At 44.8% G+C, this 17,300-nt stretch overlaps 1 protein-coding gene across 2 annotated transcripts in view; it reads right to left on the bottom strand.

The window, feature by feature from the left end:
- Window positions 1–2,077: 2,077 nt before the first annotated feature.
- The window catches only part of GPD2 (glycerol-3-phosphate dehydrogenase 2), a 304,438-nt gene continuing 289,215 nt past the window's right edge, over window positions 2,078–17,300 (bottom strand). For both annotated transcript variants that reach the window (XM_089659673.1, XM_089659682.1), the window contains exon 18: window positions 2,078–2,288. In XM_089659673.1, coding sequence (XP_089515799.1) covers window positions 2,255–2,288 — 34 coding nt within the window. In that variant the 3' untranslated portion in view covers window positions 2,078–2,254. The remainder of the gene's footprint in view (window positions 2,289–17,300) is intronic.

Raw genomic sequence — 17,300 nt, 5'->3', positions numbered from 1 at the left:
CGTTTTGAAATATCTTACAAGAATGTTCATGCTATTAACCCACAGTGTTGACTTTTATTTTGACACCTATGTAGCATTACCCCCACAGGAGCCGCTTGTTTGGTGCCCCGGTTTCCCCTTTCTTCACCCCGCAGCCAGGCACAGTGTATTTCCACAGCCAAATACACTCACACACACTTCAGCTCGTTGTCTTCAATGACCAGTATAGGGGATGTTTTGTTTTGGAGTTTAGGATAGGGATAGGGAATGTACTAGGACAGCCTTTCTCAACCAGGGTGCCCAATGCCTTGAGGTTTCTTCAGGGGTGCCTTGGCAAAATGTCTAAAATTGCCCAAATCTTGTATACAAGCCAGCGGGTGGAACAAGCCTGCCTTTTAGTTACACAAAGCCACAGGCTTCCATTGTGCACTATTACAAACTTCTAGCCGCCAGTGTCCTAACAACCAATGACATCATCAGTTGATAAGGAGTATGTCACATTAGCTCAGTGATGGTTAAAAACTGAGGAAGAAGAGAAACATTGGAATACTAGTCAGTACCAGTGTGCAAAAGTGTATTTGCTTTGGAAGAATAAATCACCTCTAACGTTGGGTGTCCTATGTGCATGGATATTGCTGTGTTATATAAAACAATTTGAATAGTTTTTCACATTTTAGAATGGGGTGCCCTTTTAAAATCATGAACAGTGTTGAGGCACCCCATTTTAGAACGGGGTACCTCAAAACTGTCCATAATTTTAAAGGGTGCCTCGGGATTGTCCATAATTTTAAAGGGTGCCTTGACTGAACAAAGGTTGAGAAACACTATAGTAGGATACTCCAAACCAGAACTGTTCACATTGAGGACATCTAGCTTATCTGTTATTTGAACACTGTAGAAGTCTTGCCTGACTGTAAATAGCAGACTTCTCTTTGACATATATACCAGCAAGTAGTTTAGGAGTGAGCAAAGTCCCTTTAGCAGTAGTAGTAGTTACAGGGTAGAGCTTCTCAACTGCAAGTTAAGAGCGTTATGTTCCAGTATGCATTGCATACTAGCACATTATGAAAGACTTACCTGAAGTGAAGCCCTCCAGTAGCCGACTGTCACCGTTGACAGGGCTTCCATCTTCATCCGGTCTTCCTTCAGCTCTCTCAAAAGTTAGCATGACGTCCATTGCGCATGCGCCGTGACATCACTGGTGCTGTGAAAGTAAATATCTCTTAAACGATGTACGTTTAGGAGATATTTCTGTAGCTACAGGTAAGCCTTATTGTAGGCTTACCTGCAGGTATAAATCAAGGAAAAGGACTTTACTACTATTTTAGGAACTGCAGAAATCACAGATAAAAGACATTGTTTGTAACATCATTGCTGTTTTAATAAAGGATGGGGACACTCCTAATAACTTTGGAATAACACAAATATTCAACCCCTAAGTGTTGTAGGAAACAGACTTATGACAGTGGTCTTAAGAAATGTATGATTCCAAGTCAAACATTTGCACATTTAAGAATAGTTTGTATGAAAAATCTTTCTTAGATTCATGTTGCTAACATTTTTAGCCATTCTTAATACAGTCTTTTCTCATGTCTGCCTTATATATTAAAAATAAACAAATAAAATGGATTTGGATCAATTTGATTTTTGTGTTTATTTTTCTTTACACTGTTAATATACAAGTGAAACGCGAAAAATTAGAATATCGTGCAAAAGTTCATTTATTTCAGTAATGCAACTTAAAAGGTGAAACTAATATATGAGATAGACTCATTACATGCAAAGCAAGATAGTTCAAGCTGTGATTTGTCATAATTGTGATGATTATGGCTTACAGCTCATGAAAACCCCAAATCCACAATCTCAGAAAATTAGAATATTACATGCGATCAATAAAACAAGTGTTGTACATAGAACAATATCGGACCTCTGAAAAGTATAATCATACATATGTACTCAGTACATATGCATGATTATACTTTTCAGAGGTCCGATATTGTTCTATGTACAACACTTGTTTTATTGATCGCATGTAATATTCTAATTTTCTGAGATTGTGGATTTGGGGTTTTCATGAGCTGTAATCACATAATCATCATTCCTTGTTTCCCTGTTTATTGAAAATACCAGCTTAGTTGGTGAGCAGCTACATGGTTTTAGAATCCCATTGGACTATTGTAGCAGTTCAGAGTTACTAATACAGTGGCTGGGGTAATTGTAATAGCCAATTTGATGGTTGCTCTTTAATGCCATTGGTAGTTTGTAGGAAATGGCTTCAGTCTTGCTGATTTAGCTGTTCTTCCTCCTCTCTGCAACAATAAAAAAAGTTTGTTAATAACTGAACTCCATGAAAGCACAATACACAACCAAAATCCATACTGTATATCAGAAATATTTTATCTGCCAAAATGTTTTATTATTCTGTTCAGCCAACATGTGATTCAAACAACCCTGCCAGACTGCACAGCCAGCATTTCAATATCCATTACAGCAGCAGCAAAGCTTGGTCAAGAACACCCCCCCAGCCTATTGATTGAACAATAAACACTATTCTCACTAGGTGCTCTCCTTCCGGCTCTGCTCACTCTGTTCCCTTCTCTTGTCAGTATGTTCACTGTTGACTTATGTGCACTGATTACAAGGGGTTATCATCATTGGTTGTCATTCTATGGTAACAGAAGAAAGTCTAGTATGTCTTGAAGAATCGCAATTTCCAATAATTTGACTCTAAATAAATTTAGAGTTATCATTAGAGATGAGCGAATCGAAGTATCCGAAGTGGAATTCGAGTCGAATATCGGAAAAATTTCGATTCCGAATCCGAAAAACAGCCTAATTCGGACGCGCGAATCGAAATTTTTCCGAAAATGGCGGCTGACATGTGCGGCGACGGAGCGGGGATGTCGGGGAAGGCGCGCAGACAAGGCGCGCTGCCCCATAATGCATTCCTCAACGACATGTGATCGCATCAGCCAATCAGCAGCCAGCCAGCCAGCACTGTGTAATGGTCGAGGTATATATAGCGGCCATTTTGGAAATCTTCATTTGCCTGCAGTCATTGAACAGAGGCAGACCGCTCTGTACTAGGGACAGGGACAGAGTTAGGGCCACAGAAACGAGAATTGGGGACAGAGAGAAGTTACTTAGGGACAGAGAACCATTACTCAGGGACACAGACTTGTTAATGAGGGCCACAGAATCGTTATTTAGGGACAAAGAAACGCTAGTTAGGGCCACAGAATTCATACTCAGGGACAGACAGAATTGTTACTCAGTGCCAGAGAATTGTTACTTAGGGCCACAGAAACGTTATTAGGGCCACAGAATTTTTACTCAGGGACAGACAGAATTGTTACTGAGTGCCAGAGAATTGTTACTCAGGGACAGACAGAATTGTTACTGAGTGCCAGAGAATTCTTACTCAGGGCCACAGAATTCATTCTCAGGGACAGACAGAATTGTTACTCAGGGACAGACAGAATTGTTACTGAGTGCCAGAGAATTGTTACTCAGGGACAGACAGAATTGTTACTGAGTGCCAGAGAATTGTTACTCAGGGACAGACAGAATTGTTACTGAGTGCCAGAGAATTGTTACTCAGGGACAGACAGAATTGTTACTGAGTGCCAGAGAATTGTTACTCAGGGACAGACAGAATTGTTACTGAGTGCCAGAGAATTGTTACTCAGGGACAGACAGAATTGTTACTGAGTGCCAGAGAATTGTTACTCGCACAGACACAAAATTGTTACTTGCACAGACACAGAATTGTTACTCGCACAGACACAGAATTGTTACTCAGGGCCACAGAATTCATACTCAGGGATAGACAGAATTGTTACTGAGTGCCAGAGAATTGTTACTCAGGGACAGACAGAATTGTTACTGAGTGCCAGAGAATTGTTACTCAGGGACAGACAGAATTGTTACTGAGTGCCAGAGAATTGTTACTCAGGGACAGACAGAATTGTTACTGAGTGCCAGAGAATTGTTACTCGCACAGACACAAAATTGTTACTTGCACAGACACAGAATTGTTACTCGCACAGACACAGAATTGTTACTCAGGGCCACAGAATTCATACTCAGGGACAGACAGAATTGTTACTGAGTGCCAGAGAATTGTTACTCAGGGACAGACAGAATTGTTACTGAGTGCCAGAGATTTGTTACTCGCACAGACACAAAATTGTTACTTGCACAGACACAGAATTGTTACTCGCACAGACACAGAATTGTTACTCAGGGCCACAGAATTCATACTCAGGGACAGACAGAATTGTTACTGAGTGCCAGAGAATTGTTACTCAGGGACAGACAGAATTGTTACTGAGTGCCAGAGAATTGTTACTCAGGGACAGACAGAATTGTTACTGAGTGCCAGAGAATTGTTACTCAGGGACAGACAGAATTGTTACTGAGTGCCAGAGAATTGTTACTCGCACAGACACAAAATTGTTACTTGCACAGACACAGAATTGTTACTCGCACAGACACAGAATTGTTACTCAGGGCCACAGAATTCATACTCAGGGATAGACAGAATTGTTACTGAGTGCCAGAGAATTGTTACTCAGGGACAGACAGAATTGTTACTGAGTGCCAGAGAATTGTTACTCAGGGACAGACAGAATTGTTACTGAGTGCCAGAGAATTGTTACTCGCACAGACACAAAATTGTTACTTGCACAGACACAGAATTGTTACTCGCACAGACACAGAATTGTTACTCAGGGCCACAGAATTCATACTCAGGGATAGACAGAATTGTTACTGAGTGCCAGAGAATTGTTACTCAGGGACAGACAGAATTGTTACTGAGTGCCAGAGAATTGTTACTCAGGGACAGACAGAATTGTTACTGAGTGCCAGAGAATTGTTACTCGCACAGACACAAAATTGTTACTTGCACAGACACAGAATTGTTACTCGCACAGACACAGAATTGTTACTCAGGGCCACAGAATTCATACTCAGGGACAGACAGAATTGTTACTGAGTGCCAGAGAATTGTTACTCAGGGACAGACAGAATTGTTACTGAGTGCCAGAGAATTGTTACTCGCACAGACACAAAATTGTTACTTGCACAGACACAGAATTGTTACTCGCACAGACACAGAATTGTTACTCAGGGCCACAGAATTCATACTCAGGGATAGACAGAATTGTTACTGAGTGCCAGAGAATTGTTACTCAGGGACAGACAGAATTGTTACTGAGTGCCAGAGAATTGTTACTCAGGGACAGACAGAATTGTTACTGAGTGCCAGAGAATTGTTACTCGCACAGACACAAAATTGTTACTTGCACAGACACAGAATTGTTACTCGCACAGACACAGAATTGTTACTCAGGGCCACAGAATTCATACTCAGGGACAGACAGAATTGTTACTGAGTGCCAGAGAATTGTTACTCAGGGACAGACAGAATTGTTACTGAGTGCCAGAGAATTGTTACTCGCACAGACACAAAATTGTTACTTGCACAGACACAGAATTGTTACTCGCACAGACACAGAATTGTTACTCAGGGCCACAGAATTCATACTCAGGGATAGACAGAATTGTTACTGAGTGCCAGAGAATTGTTACTCAGGGACAGACAGAATTGTTACTGAGTGCCAGAGAATTGTTACTCAGGGACAGACAGAATTGTTACTGAGTGCCAGAGAATTGTTACTCGCACAGACACAAAATTGTTACTTGCACAGACACAGAATTGTTACTCGCACAGACACAGAATTGTTACTCAGGGCCACAGAATTCATACTCAGGGACAGACAGAATTGTTACTGAGTCCCAGAGAATTGTTACTCAGGGACAGACAGAATTGTTACTGAGTGCCAGAGAATTGTTACTCGCACAGACACAAAATTGTTACTTGCACAGACACAGAATTGTTACTCGCACAGACACAGAATTGTTACTCAGGGCCACAGAATTCATACTCAGGGACAGACAGAATTGTTACTGAGTGCCAGAGAATTGTTACTCAGGGACAGACAGAATTGTTACTGAGTGCCAGAGAATTGTTACTCGCACAGACACAAAATTGTTACTTGCACAGACACAGAATTGTTACTCGCACAGACACAGAATTGTTACTCGCACAGACACATAATTGTTACTCAGGGCCACAGAATTCATACTCAGGGACAGACAGAATTGTTACTGAGTGCCAGAGAATTGTTACTCAGGGACACCTAATCGTTGAATTAAATAGTATGTCAGACAACATGCAGAGGAGTGGCAGAGGAGGCAATGTTTTAGGAGCGAGCAGACGTGGCAGCAGAGGAAGGGGTCGAGGCAGCAGTATTCGCAGCCAGAGGCCAGTGCTCCCGGTGTCATCCAGCGGTCGTGTCTCCACCGACAACCCTGCCGTCATTGATTGGTTGGCTCGGTCGTCTTCCTCTTCCCAGGTCACCTCTGACACCTACAGCCAACGGTCGGTGGGTACGTCAGACACAACCGTTAGTTGGCATGGCCCGGGACCAAGCCCACTGAAATCACGTGTCCTCTACCTGCCCCTGTCCTTTGCTCCTTTGCTGTTCCCTCACCAAGCGAAGTATCGCATGCTGTGGGCTCAGCCCCACTGTACAGTGAGGAAGAGCTAACAGAGGGCGGTCAGGAACGGGGGGAGACATCGGCCTTTTCAGCAGCCAAGCGAACAAGTACTGGCGAGGAGAGTGGCTCGGTAGCCGGTCTAGAGACAGGTCTGTCTCCTGACCCAGACGCAGCCGAGGGGGCTAGTAGTGAGGCGGAGACCCTACTTGATGATGAGGAGGTTGATCGCACTTGGCAGCCTCGTCGTCATCAGGCAATTTCTTCCGCATCATCAGGAGAAGAGGGTGGCAGCTTGGCAGCGAGCAAAACAGTCGGTGGGTTGCCCAGGAGACAGCAGCAGGGTCGCATCAGTGTCAGTGGAGCCAAACGTCCACGGAGTAGAGCACCAGCTCCACTGCAGCCTACCACCACGGCCAGTAGTGGTGCCGTTGCGCACGGAGGAAGTAGCAGTCAGCCAGTGAAGAGTAGCGGGGGCAAAGTTTCCTACTCGGTGGTGTGGCAATTTTTCCTCAAGCCGCCCGAGGAAGTAAACGTAGCCGTATGTCGACTATGTGGCCAGAAATGCAAGCGTGGCCAGGGGGCCCATGTTGGGACTACAGCGTTGCGTCAGCATATGCAGCGTCACCATTCGGTGGCCTGGGAAAACCGTGATAAACATACGGCGGTTCTGCCTGCCCCAGCCCCCGCTCCATCACCCGCTCCGTTACTTGCTCCGTCACCCGACGTCGTCAATCGCCCTCTATCAGCCAGTCAAGGCTCCAACACCTCTGCTGAGGGGAGTTGTCGCTCATTGGCATCTTCCGCTCGTTCAGATGCTCCTTCTCCTGCTACTCCTCTTCTCGGATTCCGTCAACAGTCTTTCTTGGAATCCGTATCCAAGAGACAACAGTTTGCGAGCACGCACCCGACGGTGCAAAAGCTGAACGTCCTCCTGTCCAAGTTGCTGGTGCTGCAGTCCCTCCCTTTCCAACTGGTGGACTCAGCACCTTTCCGAGAAATGATGGCTTGTGCCGCGCCGCGGTGGAGAGTGCCAAGCCGTCATTTCTTTGCCCAAAAGGCAGTGCCAGCCCTGCATTCACATGTAGAAGAGATGGTGGGCCAGTCTTTGAGCATGTCGGTCTCTGCCAAAGTGCACGGCAGCGCCGACGTGTGGAGCTGTAACTACGGTCAGGGACAGTACATGTCATTTACGGCCCACTGGGTGAACGTGGTGCCGGCACAGCCGCACCAGCAACTTGGACAGGTCACGACGCTTTTGCCTCCACGTTTGCACGTCCTTGGTCCAGCAAGCATGTCCGCCTCTACCACCTCTTTTTCCGCCGTGTCCTCAGCCGCCACCCCCGTGCCAAGTCCCATTACCCGACCGGCATATCACATGTGCAGGGCGCAACGGTGTCACGCTGTGCTGCACCTGGTATGCCTTGGCGAACGTAGTCACACAGGGGAGGAACTTCTGAGTGTAATGAACAGAGAAATCGACAGATGGCTGTCTCCGCGCAAACTAAAAATCGGAACCATGTTGACTGACAACGGAAAGAACATGGTGTCTGCTCTGCGTCAAGGAAGGTTGTGCCATGCGCCATGCATGGCTCACGTGTTCAATCTGGTTGTCAAGCGGTTCCTAAAATCCACCATCCCACTGCAAGACATCCTTAAAATGTCACGTAAACTGTGCATGCATTTCAGCCATTCCTACACCGCAAAGAACACCCTCATTGAGCTGCAGCGGCAGAACGGAATTCCACAGCATCGCCTGATCTGCGACGTTGCAACAAGGTGGAATTCAACCCTACACATGTTAGACCGCCTTTACGAGCAGCGAAAGGCCATCACCGATTTCCTGATGTTACAAGCGGATAAAGGTACTCCCCTGTGTAACTTAGATGTCAGCCATTGGCAGCTCATGCGTGACACCTGCCGCTTGCTCAGGCCCTTTGAGGAGGCCACGCTATTCGTGAGTCGGCAGGACTATGGGATGAACGACGTCATTCCTCTGTTGCACGTCCTGGAACAAATGCTGTTAACAATGGCTGGTCAGGGTGCGGTAGACGTGGCGCACAGATCTCAACGCCACATGACCCCTGTGGGGGCAGGACAGGAAGAAGAGGAGGAGGTAGAGGAGGACATTTGTGCTCAGGAATTATTGAGTGAAATGGGTGGTTTTTCCACTCAGCGGACAGGAGTGGAGGAGCAGGAGCATCTGGTAGAGGAGGAGGAGGAGGAGACAGAGGACCCAGACGCACCGTGGCAGTATGCTGTGGAGATGGAGGCAGGGAGTCCCTCGCATTCCTTGGCACAAATGGCCCATAGCATGCTCGGTTGCTTGCGTAGCGACAGCCGAATAATAACCATCAGACAGAGGGATGACTTTTGGCTGTCCACCTTGTTGGACCCTCGCTACCGGTCCAAAATGGTGGCCTTTTTCACACCTGCTGAGAGGGAGGCCAAAATTACGTACTATAAAAACCACCTATGTAGTCAGTTGGTCTCTGCCTTTGTGCGCCAACGTCCATCCTCAGACACTGTGGGCCCTGTGCGCTCGCGTTCCGCTGGCATGGCAGCAGGGGAGGGGTGGGGTGGTAGGAGCAGTGGCAGCTCCACCAGCAGTGGCTGCCTCAGTCTGCAGTCGATGATGAGTAGCTTTCTTCACCAGCGCAGTGAGGAAACTACTAACCAGCCGCAGCAGCAGCAGCAGCATCAGGTGGACCTGGAGCAGGAGCTCAAACAACAGGCTTGGGCCTACTTGGACAGCACCCTGCCAACCGAGGTAGACAATCCCCTTGACTACTGGGCAACGAAACTTGACCTTTGGCCCCAACTAGCTGAATTTGCCCTTGAAAGGCTGTCATGCCCGGCCAGTAGCGTGGCATCGGAGCGCGTGTTTAGTGCGGCAGGAGGTATTGTAACTCCGCGGAGGACACGACTGTCCACCCAAAGTGTGGAGAGACTCACGTTTGTGAAAATGAATCAGGCGTGGATTAGTCTGGATTTCAAACCACCAGTTCCTGACACAACTGACTAAATCCGCCATGAATCATGCCTCAAACATGTGCCACTTTGAGGTCTCCTCACACACTGCTGGTGTGTTGAATTTTTTGACATAGGGTGCTGGCAGATTATGGGCCTCCTATAGCTGCTGCCAGGCCCCTAATCTGCCATAGGCCCCTATATACCGCTTCCTCATGCTGCTGCCAGGTCCAGAGTCTCTCATGGGTCCCTGTACGGCCTCCCATTGCTGCTGTCTCCATCGCCACACTCTGCCATGTGCCACTTTCAGGTCTCCTCACACACTGCTGGTGTGTAGAATTTTTTGACATAGGGTGCTGGCAGATTATGGGCCTCCCATAGCTGCTGCCAGGCCCCTAATCTGCCATGGGCCCCTATATACCGCCTCCTCATGCTGCTGCCAGGTCCACAGTGTCTCATGCCATGTGCCACTTTCAGGTCTCCTCACACTGCTGGTGTGTTGAATTTTTTGACATAGGGTGCTGGCAGATTATGGGCCTCACATAGCTGCTGCCAGGCCCCTAATCTGCCATGGGCCCCTATATACCGCCTCCTCATGCTGCTGCCAAGTCCAGAGTCTCTCATGGGTCCCTGTACGGCCTCCCATTGCTGCTGTCTCCATCGCCACACTCTGCTGCCATGTGCCACTTTCAGGTCTCTTCACACTGCTGGTGTGTTTAATTTTTTGACATAGGGTGCAGGCAGATTACGGGCCTCACATAGCTGCTGCCAGGCCCCTAATCTGCCATGGGCCCCTATATACCGCCTCCTCATGCTGCTGCCAAGTCCAGAGTCTGTCATGGGTCCCTGTAAGGCCTCCCATTGCTGCTGTCTCCATCGCCACACTCTGCTGCCATGTGCCACTTTCAGGTCTCTTCACACTGCTGGTGTGTTAAATTTTTTGACATAGGGTGCAGGCAGATTACGGGCCTCACATAGCTGCTGCCAGGCCCCTAATCTGCCATGGGCCCCTATATACCGCCTCCTCATGCTGCTGCCAAGTCCAGAGTCTGTCATGGGTCCCTGTAAGGCCTCCCATTGCTGCTGTCTCCATCGCCACACTCTGCTGCCATGTGCCACTTTCAGGTCTCTTCACACTGCTGGTGTGTTAAATTTTTTGACATAGGGTGCAGGCAGATTACGGGCCTCACATAGCTGCTGCCAGGCCCCTAATCTGCCATGGGCCCCTATATACCGCCTCCTCATGCTGCTGCCAAGTCTAGAGTCTCTCATGGGTCCCTGTACGGCCTCCCATTGCTGCTGTCTCCATCGCCACACTCTGCTGCCATGTGCCACTTTCAGGTCTCTTCACACTGCTGGTGTGTTTAATTTTTTGACATAGGGTGCAGGCAGATTACGGGCCTCACATAGCTGCTGCCAGACATGTAATCTGCCATGGGCCCCCGTACCGACTCCTCATGCTGTGACGTTGCAACAAGGTGGAATTCAACCCTACATATGTTAGACCGCCTTTACGAACAGCTAAAGGCCATCACAGATTTCCTGATGTTAAAAGCGGATAAAGGTACTCCCTGTGTAACTTAGATGTCAGCCATTGGCAGCTCATGTGTGACACCTGCGCTTGCTCAGGCCCTTTGAGGAGGCCACGCTATTCGTGAGTCGGCAGGACTATGGGATGAATGAGGTCAAATCGGCCATGGGCCCCCGTACCGCCTGTTCACGCTGATGCTGGTCCCACAGTGTGACCTGGGTCCCTGTACGGCCTCCCATTGCTTCCACTCTGCCATGTGCCACTTTGAAATCTCCTCACACTCCTGCGGTTGTCCATTTTGTCATAGGTTGCTGGCAGATTACAGGCCTTCCATAGGTGCCACCAAGCCCCATATCGGCCATGGGCCCCCGTACCGCCTGGTCACGCTGCTGCTGGGCCCATAGTGTGACCTGGGTCCCTGTACCGCCTCCCATTGCTCCCACTCTGCCATGTGCCACTTTCAGGTCTCCTCACGCTCCTGCTGGTTTCCATTTTGTCATAGGTTGCTGTATGGCCTCCCATTGCTGCTGCCTCCACCGCCACACTGTGGCTCCAAACACTGGTTTTGGCCCCGTGACTGGCCAAAGGAGTGAAGTGTGCAGTGATTCTAAGATCGACGGCACTCATCTGCATGTCATACTGACAGACAGTATTATTTCTCTTCCCCAGCAGACTCCAAGGGCATTTAAATTAAAGGTACAGTGTTCTGCACTAATATTAAGTCTCTCTGAAGCCTAGAAACACCCTTTTTTAAGTTAAATTCACAGCGAATTTATTCGACTCGAATCGAATATTGTCCACGAATTCGCCGAATCAGTCGAATCGAATTTTTCATTTCTTCGCTCATCTCTAGTTATCATGTCTCAAAAAAGTAAAACAGCTCTTTTCAAGGAAGGTGATCACAGTGGAAATATAAGAAAGTCCAAAAATAAATAAATAAATAAAAATACTTTTAAAAAACTCTCTCTATTTTTTATATATATACAGGTGAAACTTGAAAATTTAGAATATCGTGCAAAAGTTCATTTATTTCAGTAATGCAACTTAAAAGGTGAAACTAATATATGAGATAGACTCATTACATGCAAAGCAAGATAGTTCAAGCTGTGACTTGTCATAAGTGTGATGATTATGGCTTACAGCTCATGAAAACCCCAAATCCACAATCTCAGAAAATTAGAATATTGTGAAAAGGTGTAATATTCTAGGCTCAAAGTGTCCCACTCTAATCAGCTAATTAAGCCATAACACCTGCAAAGGGTTCCTGAGCCTTTAAATGGTCTCTCAGTCTGGTTCAGTAGCAATCACAATCATGGGAAACATTGCTGACCTGACAGTTGTGCAGAAAACCATCATTGACACCCTCCATAAGGAGGGAAAGCCTCAAAAGGTAATTGCAAAAGAAGTTGGATGTTCTCAAAGTGCTGTATCAAAGCACATTAATAGAAAGTTATGTGGAAGGGAAAAGTGTGGAAGAAAAAGGTGCACAAGCAGCAGGGATGACCGCAGCCTGGAGAGGATTGTCAGGAAAAGGCCATTCAAACGTGTTGGGGACTTTCACAAGGAGTGGACTGAGGCTGGAGTCAGTGCATCAAGAGCCACCACACACAGACGGATCCTGGACACAGGCTTCAAATGTCGTATTCCTCTTGTCAAGCCGCTCCTGAACAGCAAACAACGTCAGAAGCGTCTTACCTGGGCTAAAGAAAAACAGACCTGGTCTGTTACTCAGTGGTCCAAAGTCCTCTTTTCTGATGACAGCAACGTTTGCATCTCATTTGGAAACCAAGGACCCAGAGTATGGAGGAAGAATGGAGAGGCACACACTGCAAGATGCTTGAAGTCCAGTGTGAAGTTTCCACAGTCTGTGTTGATTTGGGGAGCCATGTTATCTGCTGGTGTTGGTCCACTATGCTTAATTAAGTCCAGGGTCAACGCAGCCGTCTACCAGGAGATTTTGGAGCACTTCATGCTTCCTTCCGCAGACAAGCTTTATGGGGATGCTGACTTCATTTTCCAGCAGGACTTGGCACCTGCCCACACTGCCAAAAGCACCAAAACGTGGTTCAATGACCGTGGGATTACTGTGCTTGATTGGCCAGCAAATCGCCTGACCTGAACCCCATAGAGAATCTATGGGGCATTGCCAAGAGAAAGATGAGAGACATGAGACTGAACAATGCAGAAGAGCTGAATGCCGCTATTGAAGCATCCTGGTCTTCCATAACACCTCAGCAGTGCCACAGGCTGATAGCTTCCATGCCACGCCACATTGAGGCAGTAATTTCTGCAAAAGGGGCCCAAACCAAGTACTGAGTACATATGCATGCTTATACTTTTCATAGGTCCGATATTGTTCTATGTACAATCCTTGTTTTATTGATTGCATGTAATATTCTAATTTTCTGAGATCGTGGATTTGGGGTTTTCATGAGCTGTAAGCCATAATCATCACAATTACGACAAATCACGTCTTGAACTATCTTGATTTGCATATAATGAGTCTATCTCATATATTAGTTTCACATTTTAAGTTGCATTACTGAAATAAATGAACTTTTGCACGATATTCTAATTTTTCGAGTTTCACCTGTATATAGTGAGGAACAGAAGTATTTGAACACCCTGCGGTTTTGCAAGTTCTCCCACTTAGAAATCATGGAGTGGTCTGAAATTCACATTGTAGGTGCATTCACGCTCTGAGATACAGAATTAAAAAAAAAATTCAGGAAATCACATTGTATGATTTTTAAAGAATTTATTTGCCTTGCACTGCTGAACAGAAGTATTTGAACACCTGAGAAAATCAGTGTTAATATTTGGTACAGAAACCTTTGTTTGCAATTACAGAGGTCAAACGTTTCCTGTAGTTCTTGACCAGGTTTGCACACACTGCAACAGGGATTTTGGCCCACTCCTCTACACAGATCTCCTCTAGATCTGTCAGGTTTCGGGGCTGTCCCTGAGCAACATGGAGTTTCAGCTCCCTCCAAAGATGTTCTATTGGATTTAGGTCTGGAGACTGGCTAGGCCACTCCAGAACCTTGATATGCTTCTTACGGAGCCACTCCTTGGTTATCCTGGCTGTGTTCTTCGGGTCGTTGTCATGTTGGAAGACCCAGCCACGACCCATCTTCAATGCTCTGACTGAGGGAAGGAGATTGTTGTTCAAAATCTCACAATAAATGGCCCCATTCATCCTCTCCTTAATACAGTGCAGTCGTCCTGTCCCCTTCACAGAAAAGCACCCCCAAAGCATGATGTTACCACCCCCATGCTTCACAGTAGGGATGGTGTTCTTGGGATGCAATGCATCCTTCTTTTTCTCCAAACACGACGAGTGAAGTTTAGACCAAAAAGTTCTACTTTGGTCTCATCTGACCACATGACTTTCTCCCATGCCTCCTCTGGATCATCCAGATGGTCATTGGCAAACTTCAAACGAGCCTGGACATGTGATGACTTGAGCAGGGGAACCTTCCATGCAATGCATGATTTGAAACCATGACGGCGTAGTGTTCTACCAACAGTGACCTTTGAAACTGTGGTCCCAGCTCTCTTCATGACATTGACCAGCTCCTCCCTTGTGGTTCTGGGCTTATTCCTCACATTTCTTATCATCAGTGATACCCCACGAGGTGAGATCTTGCATGGAGCCCTAGTCCGAGGGAGACTGACAGTCGTCTTTAGCCTCTTCCATTTTCTAACAATTGCTCCAACAGTTGATCTATTTTCACCAAGCTGCTTGGCCCTTTCCAGCCTTGTGGAGGTCCACAATTTTGTCTCTGGTGTCTTTTGACAGCTCTTTGGTCTTGCCCATGGTAGTAGTTGGTGTCTTCTGACTGACTGTGGGGTGGACAGGTGTCTTTAAAGAGCTCAGACAGGTGCTACTAAGTTAGATTAATGAGTGGAGTAGAGGTGGACTTTTTAAAGGCACAGTAACAGGTCTTTGAGAGCCAGAATTCTTGCTGTTTCTTAGGTGTTCAAATACTTATGTTCAGCAGTGCAAGACAAATAAATTCTTTAAAAATCATACAATGTGATTTCCTGAATTTTTTTTTTTAATTCTGTCTCTCAGAGTGGGAATGCACCTACAATGTGAATTTCAGACCCCTCCATGATTTCTAAGTGGGAGAACTTGTAAAATCGCAGGGTGTTCAAATACTTCTGTTCATCACTGTATATACTGTATATATATATATATATATATATATATATATATAAAATCATACATGAGTACACCCCAACAGATTTGTCAGAAAACCTTTACTTTCCTCTCAGAAGCAACATTTTCTATGGGACACTATACTACAAAATACTCCCACAAATGCGGGTCGTTGATGGCAAACAGGATTTGGTAATTTGCACACACAAAAAATATTTTTCCTAACAAATTCATTCAAGACCATGTTGAAAAAATGAATGCACCCCAATGAAAATCTTAGGAGCAAAGCTAAATTTTAGACAACAGAATCCTAATTAACAAGAATTCAACTACAGGTGAGTCTAATTATTCATTAAACAGGTGTCCAGCAGACAGTTGATTATAAAAGGGCGTTACTTAACAAAGAAAACCCCTTCCCATTTCAGGCTGTCAGTAGTGGCACCACATGAAAGAGAACTGTCACAAGGCCTGAGAAAGAATAATGTCTTTATACAAGAAAGGTGAAGACTAGAGATGAGCGAATTATTCAAAAATTCGATTCGGCTGATTCGCCGAATTTGCGGGAGAAATTCGATTCGATGCGAATTTATTCACCGCGAATTTAACTTATTAAAAGGGTTTCTAGGCTTCAGAGAGCCTTTATATTAGTGCAGAACACTGTACCTTTAATTTAAATGCCCTTGGAGTCTGCTGGGGAAGAGAAATAATACTGTCAGTCAGTATGACATGCAGATGAGTGCCGTCGATCTTAGAATCACCGCACACTTCACTCATTTGGGCAGTCACGGGGCACGACGAAGAAGAAGAAGAAGAAGAAGAATGAAAAGAAGAATGAAAAGAAGAAGAAGAAGAATGAAAAGAAGAAGAAGAATGAAAAGAAGAATGAAAAGAAGAAGAAGAAGAATGAAAAGAAGAAGAAGAAGAATGAAAGAAGAAGAATGAAAAGAAGAATGAGAAGAAGAATGAAAAGAAGAATGAGAAGAATGAAAAGAAGAATGAAAAGAAGAAGAAGAAGAAGAATGAAAAGAAGAATGAGAAGAAGAATGAAAAGAAGAATGAAAAGAAGAAGAAGAATGAAAAGAAGAATGAGAAGAAGAATGAAAAGAAGAATGAAAAGAAGAATGAGAAGAATGAAAAGAAGAATGAAAAGAAGAAGAAGAAGAATGAAAAGAAGAAGAAGAAGAAGAATGAAAAGAAGAAGAAGAAGAATGAAAAGAAGATGAAGAAGAATGAAAAGAAGAATGAAAAGAAGAAGAAGAATGAAAAGAAGAAGAAGAAGAAGAAGAATGAAAAGAAGAAGAAGAAGAATGAAAAGAAGAATGAGAAGAAGAATGAAAAGAAGAATGAAAAGAAGAATGAGAAGAATGAAAAGAAGAAGAATGAAAAGAAGAATGAAAAGAAGAAGAAGAAGAATGAAAAGAAGAAGAAGAAGAATGAAAAGAAGAATGAAAAGAAGAAGAAGAAGAATGAAAAGAAGAATGAAAAGAAGAAGAAGAAGAATGAAAAGAAGAAGAAGAAGAATGAAAAGAAGAATGAAAAGAAGAAGAAGAAGAAGTATGAAAAGAAGAAGAAGAATGAAAAGAAGAAGTAGAATGAAAAGAAGAATGAAAAGTAGAAGAAGAAGAATGAAAAGAAGAAGAAGAAGAATGAAAAGAAGAATGAAAAGAAGAAGAAGAATGAAAAGAAGAAGAAGAATGAAAAGAAGAAGAAGAAGAATGAAAAGAAGAAGAATGAAAAGAAGAATGAGAAGAAGAATGAAAAGAAGAATTAAAAGAAGAATGAGAAGAATGAAAAGAAGAATGAAAAGAAGAAGAAGAAGAATGAAAAGAAGAAGAAGAAGAATGAAAAGAAGAATGAAAAGAAGAAGAATGAAAAGAAGAAGAAGAATGAAAAGAAGAATGAAAAGAAGAAGAAGAAGAATGAAAAGAAGAAGAAGAAGAATGAAAAGAAGAATAAAAAGAAGAAGAAGAATAAAAGAAGAAGAAGAATGAAAAGAAGAATGAAAAGAAGAAGAAGAAGAATGAAAAGAAGAAGAAGAATGAAAAGAAGAATGAAAAGAAGAAGAAGAAGAATGAAAAGAAGAAGAAGAAG

The sequence above is a fragment of the Staurois parvus genome, unplaced genomic scaffold (genome assembly GCF_062004578.1).
Source record: "Staurois parvus isolate SC_StPar_1 unplaced genomic scaffold, SC_StPar_1.0 ptg000031l, whole genome shotgun sequence".
Lineage (NCBI taxonomy): Eukaryota > Metazoa > Chordata > Amphibia > Anura > Ranidae > Staurois > Staurois parvus.
The sequence above is the reverse complement of the archived record's forward strand: the minus strand, read 5'-3'. Positions and strand labels throughout refer to the sequence as shown.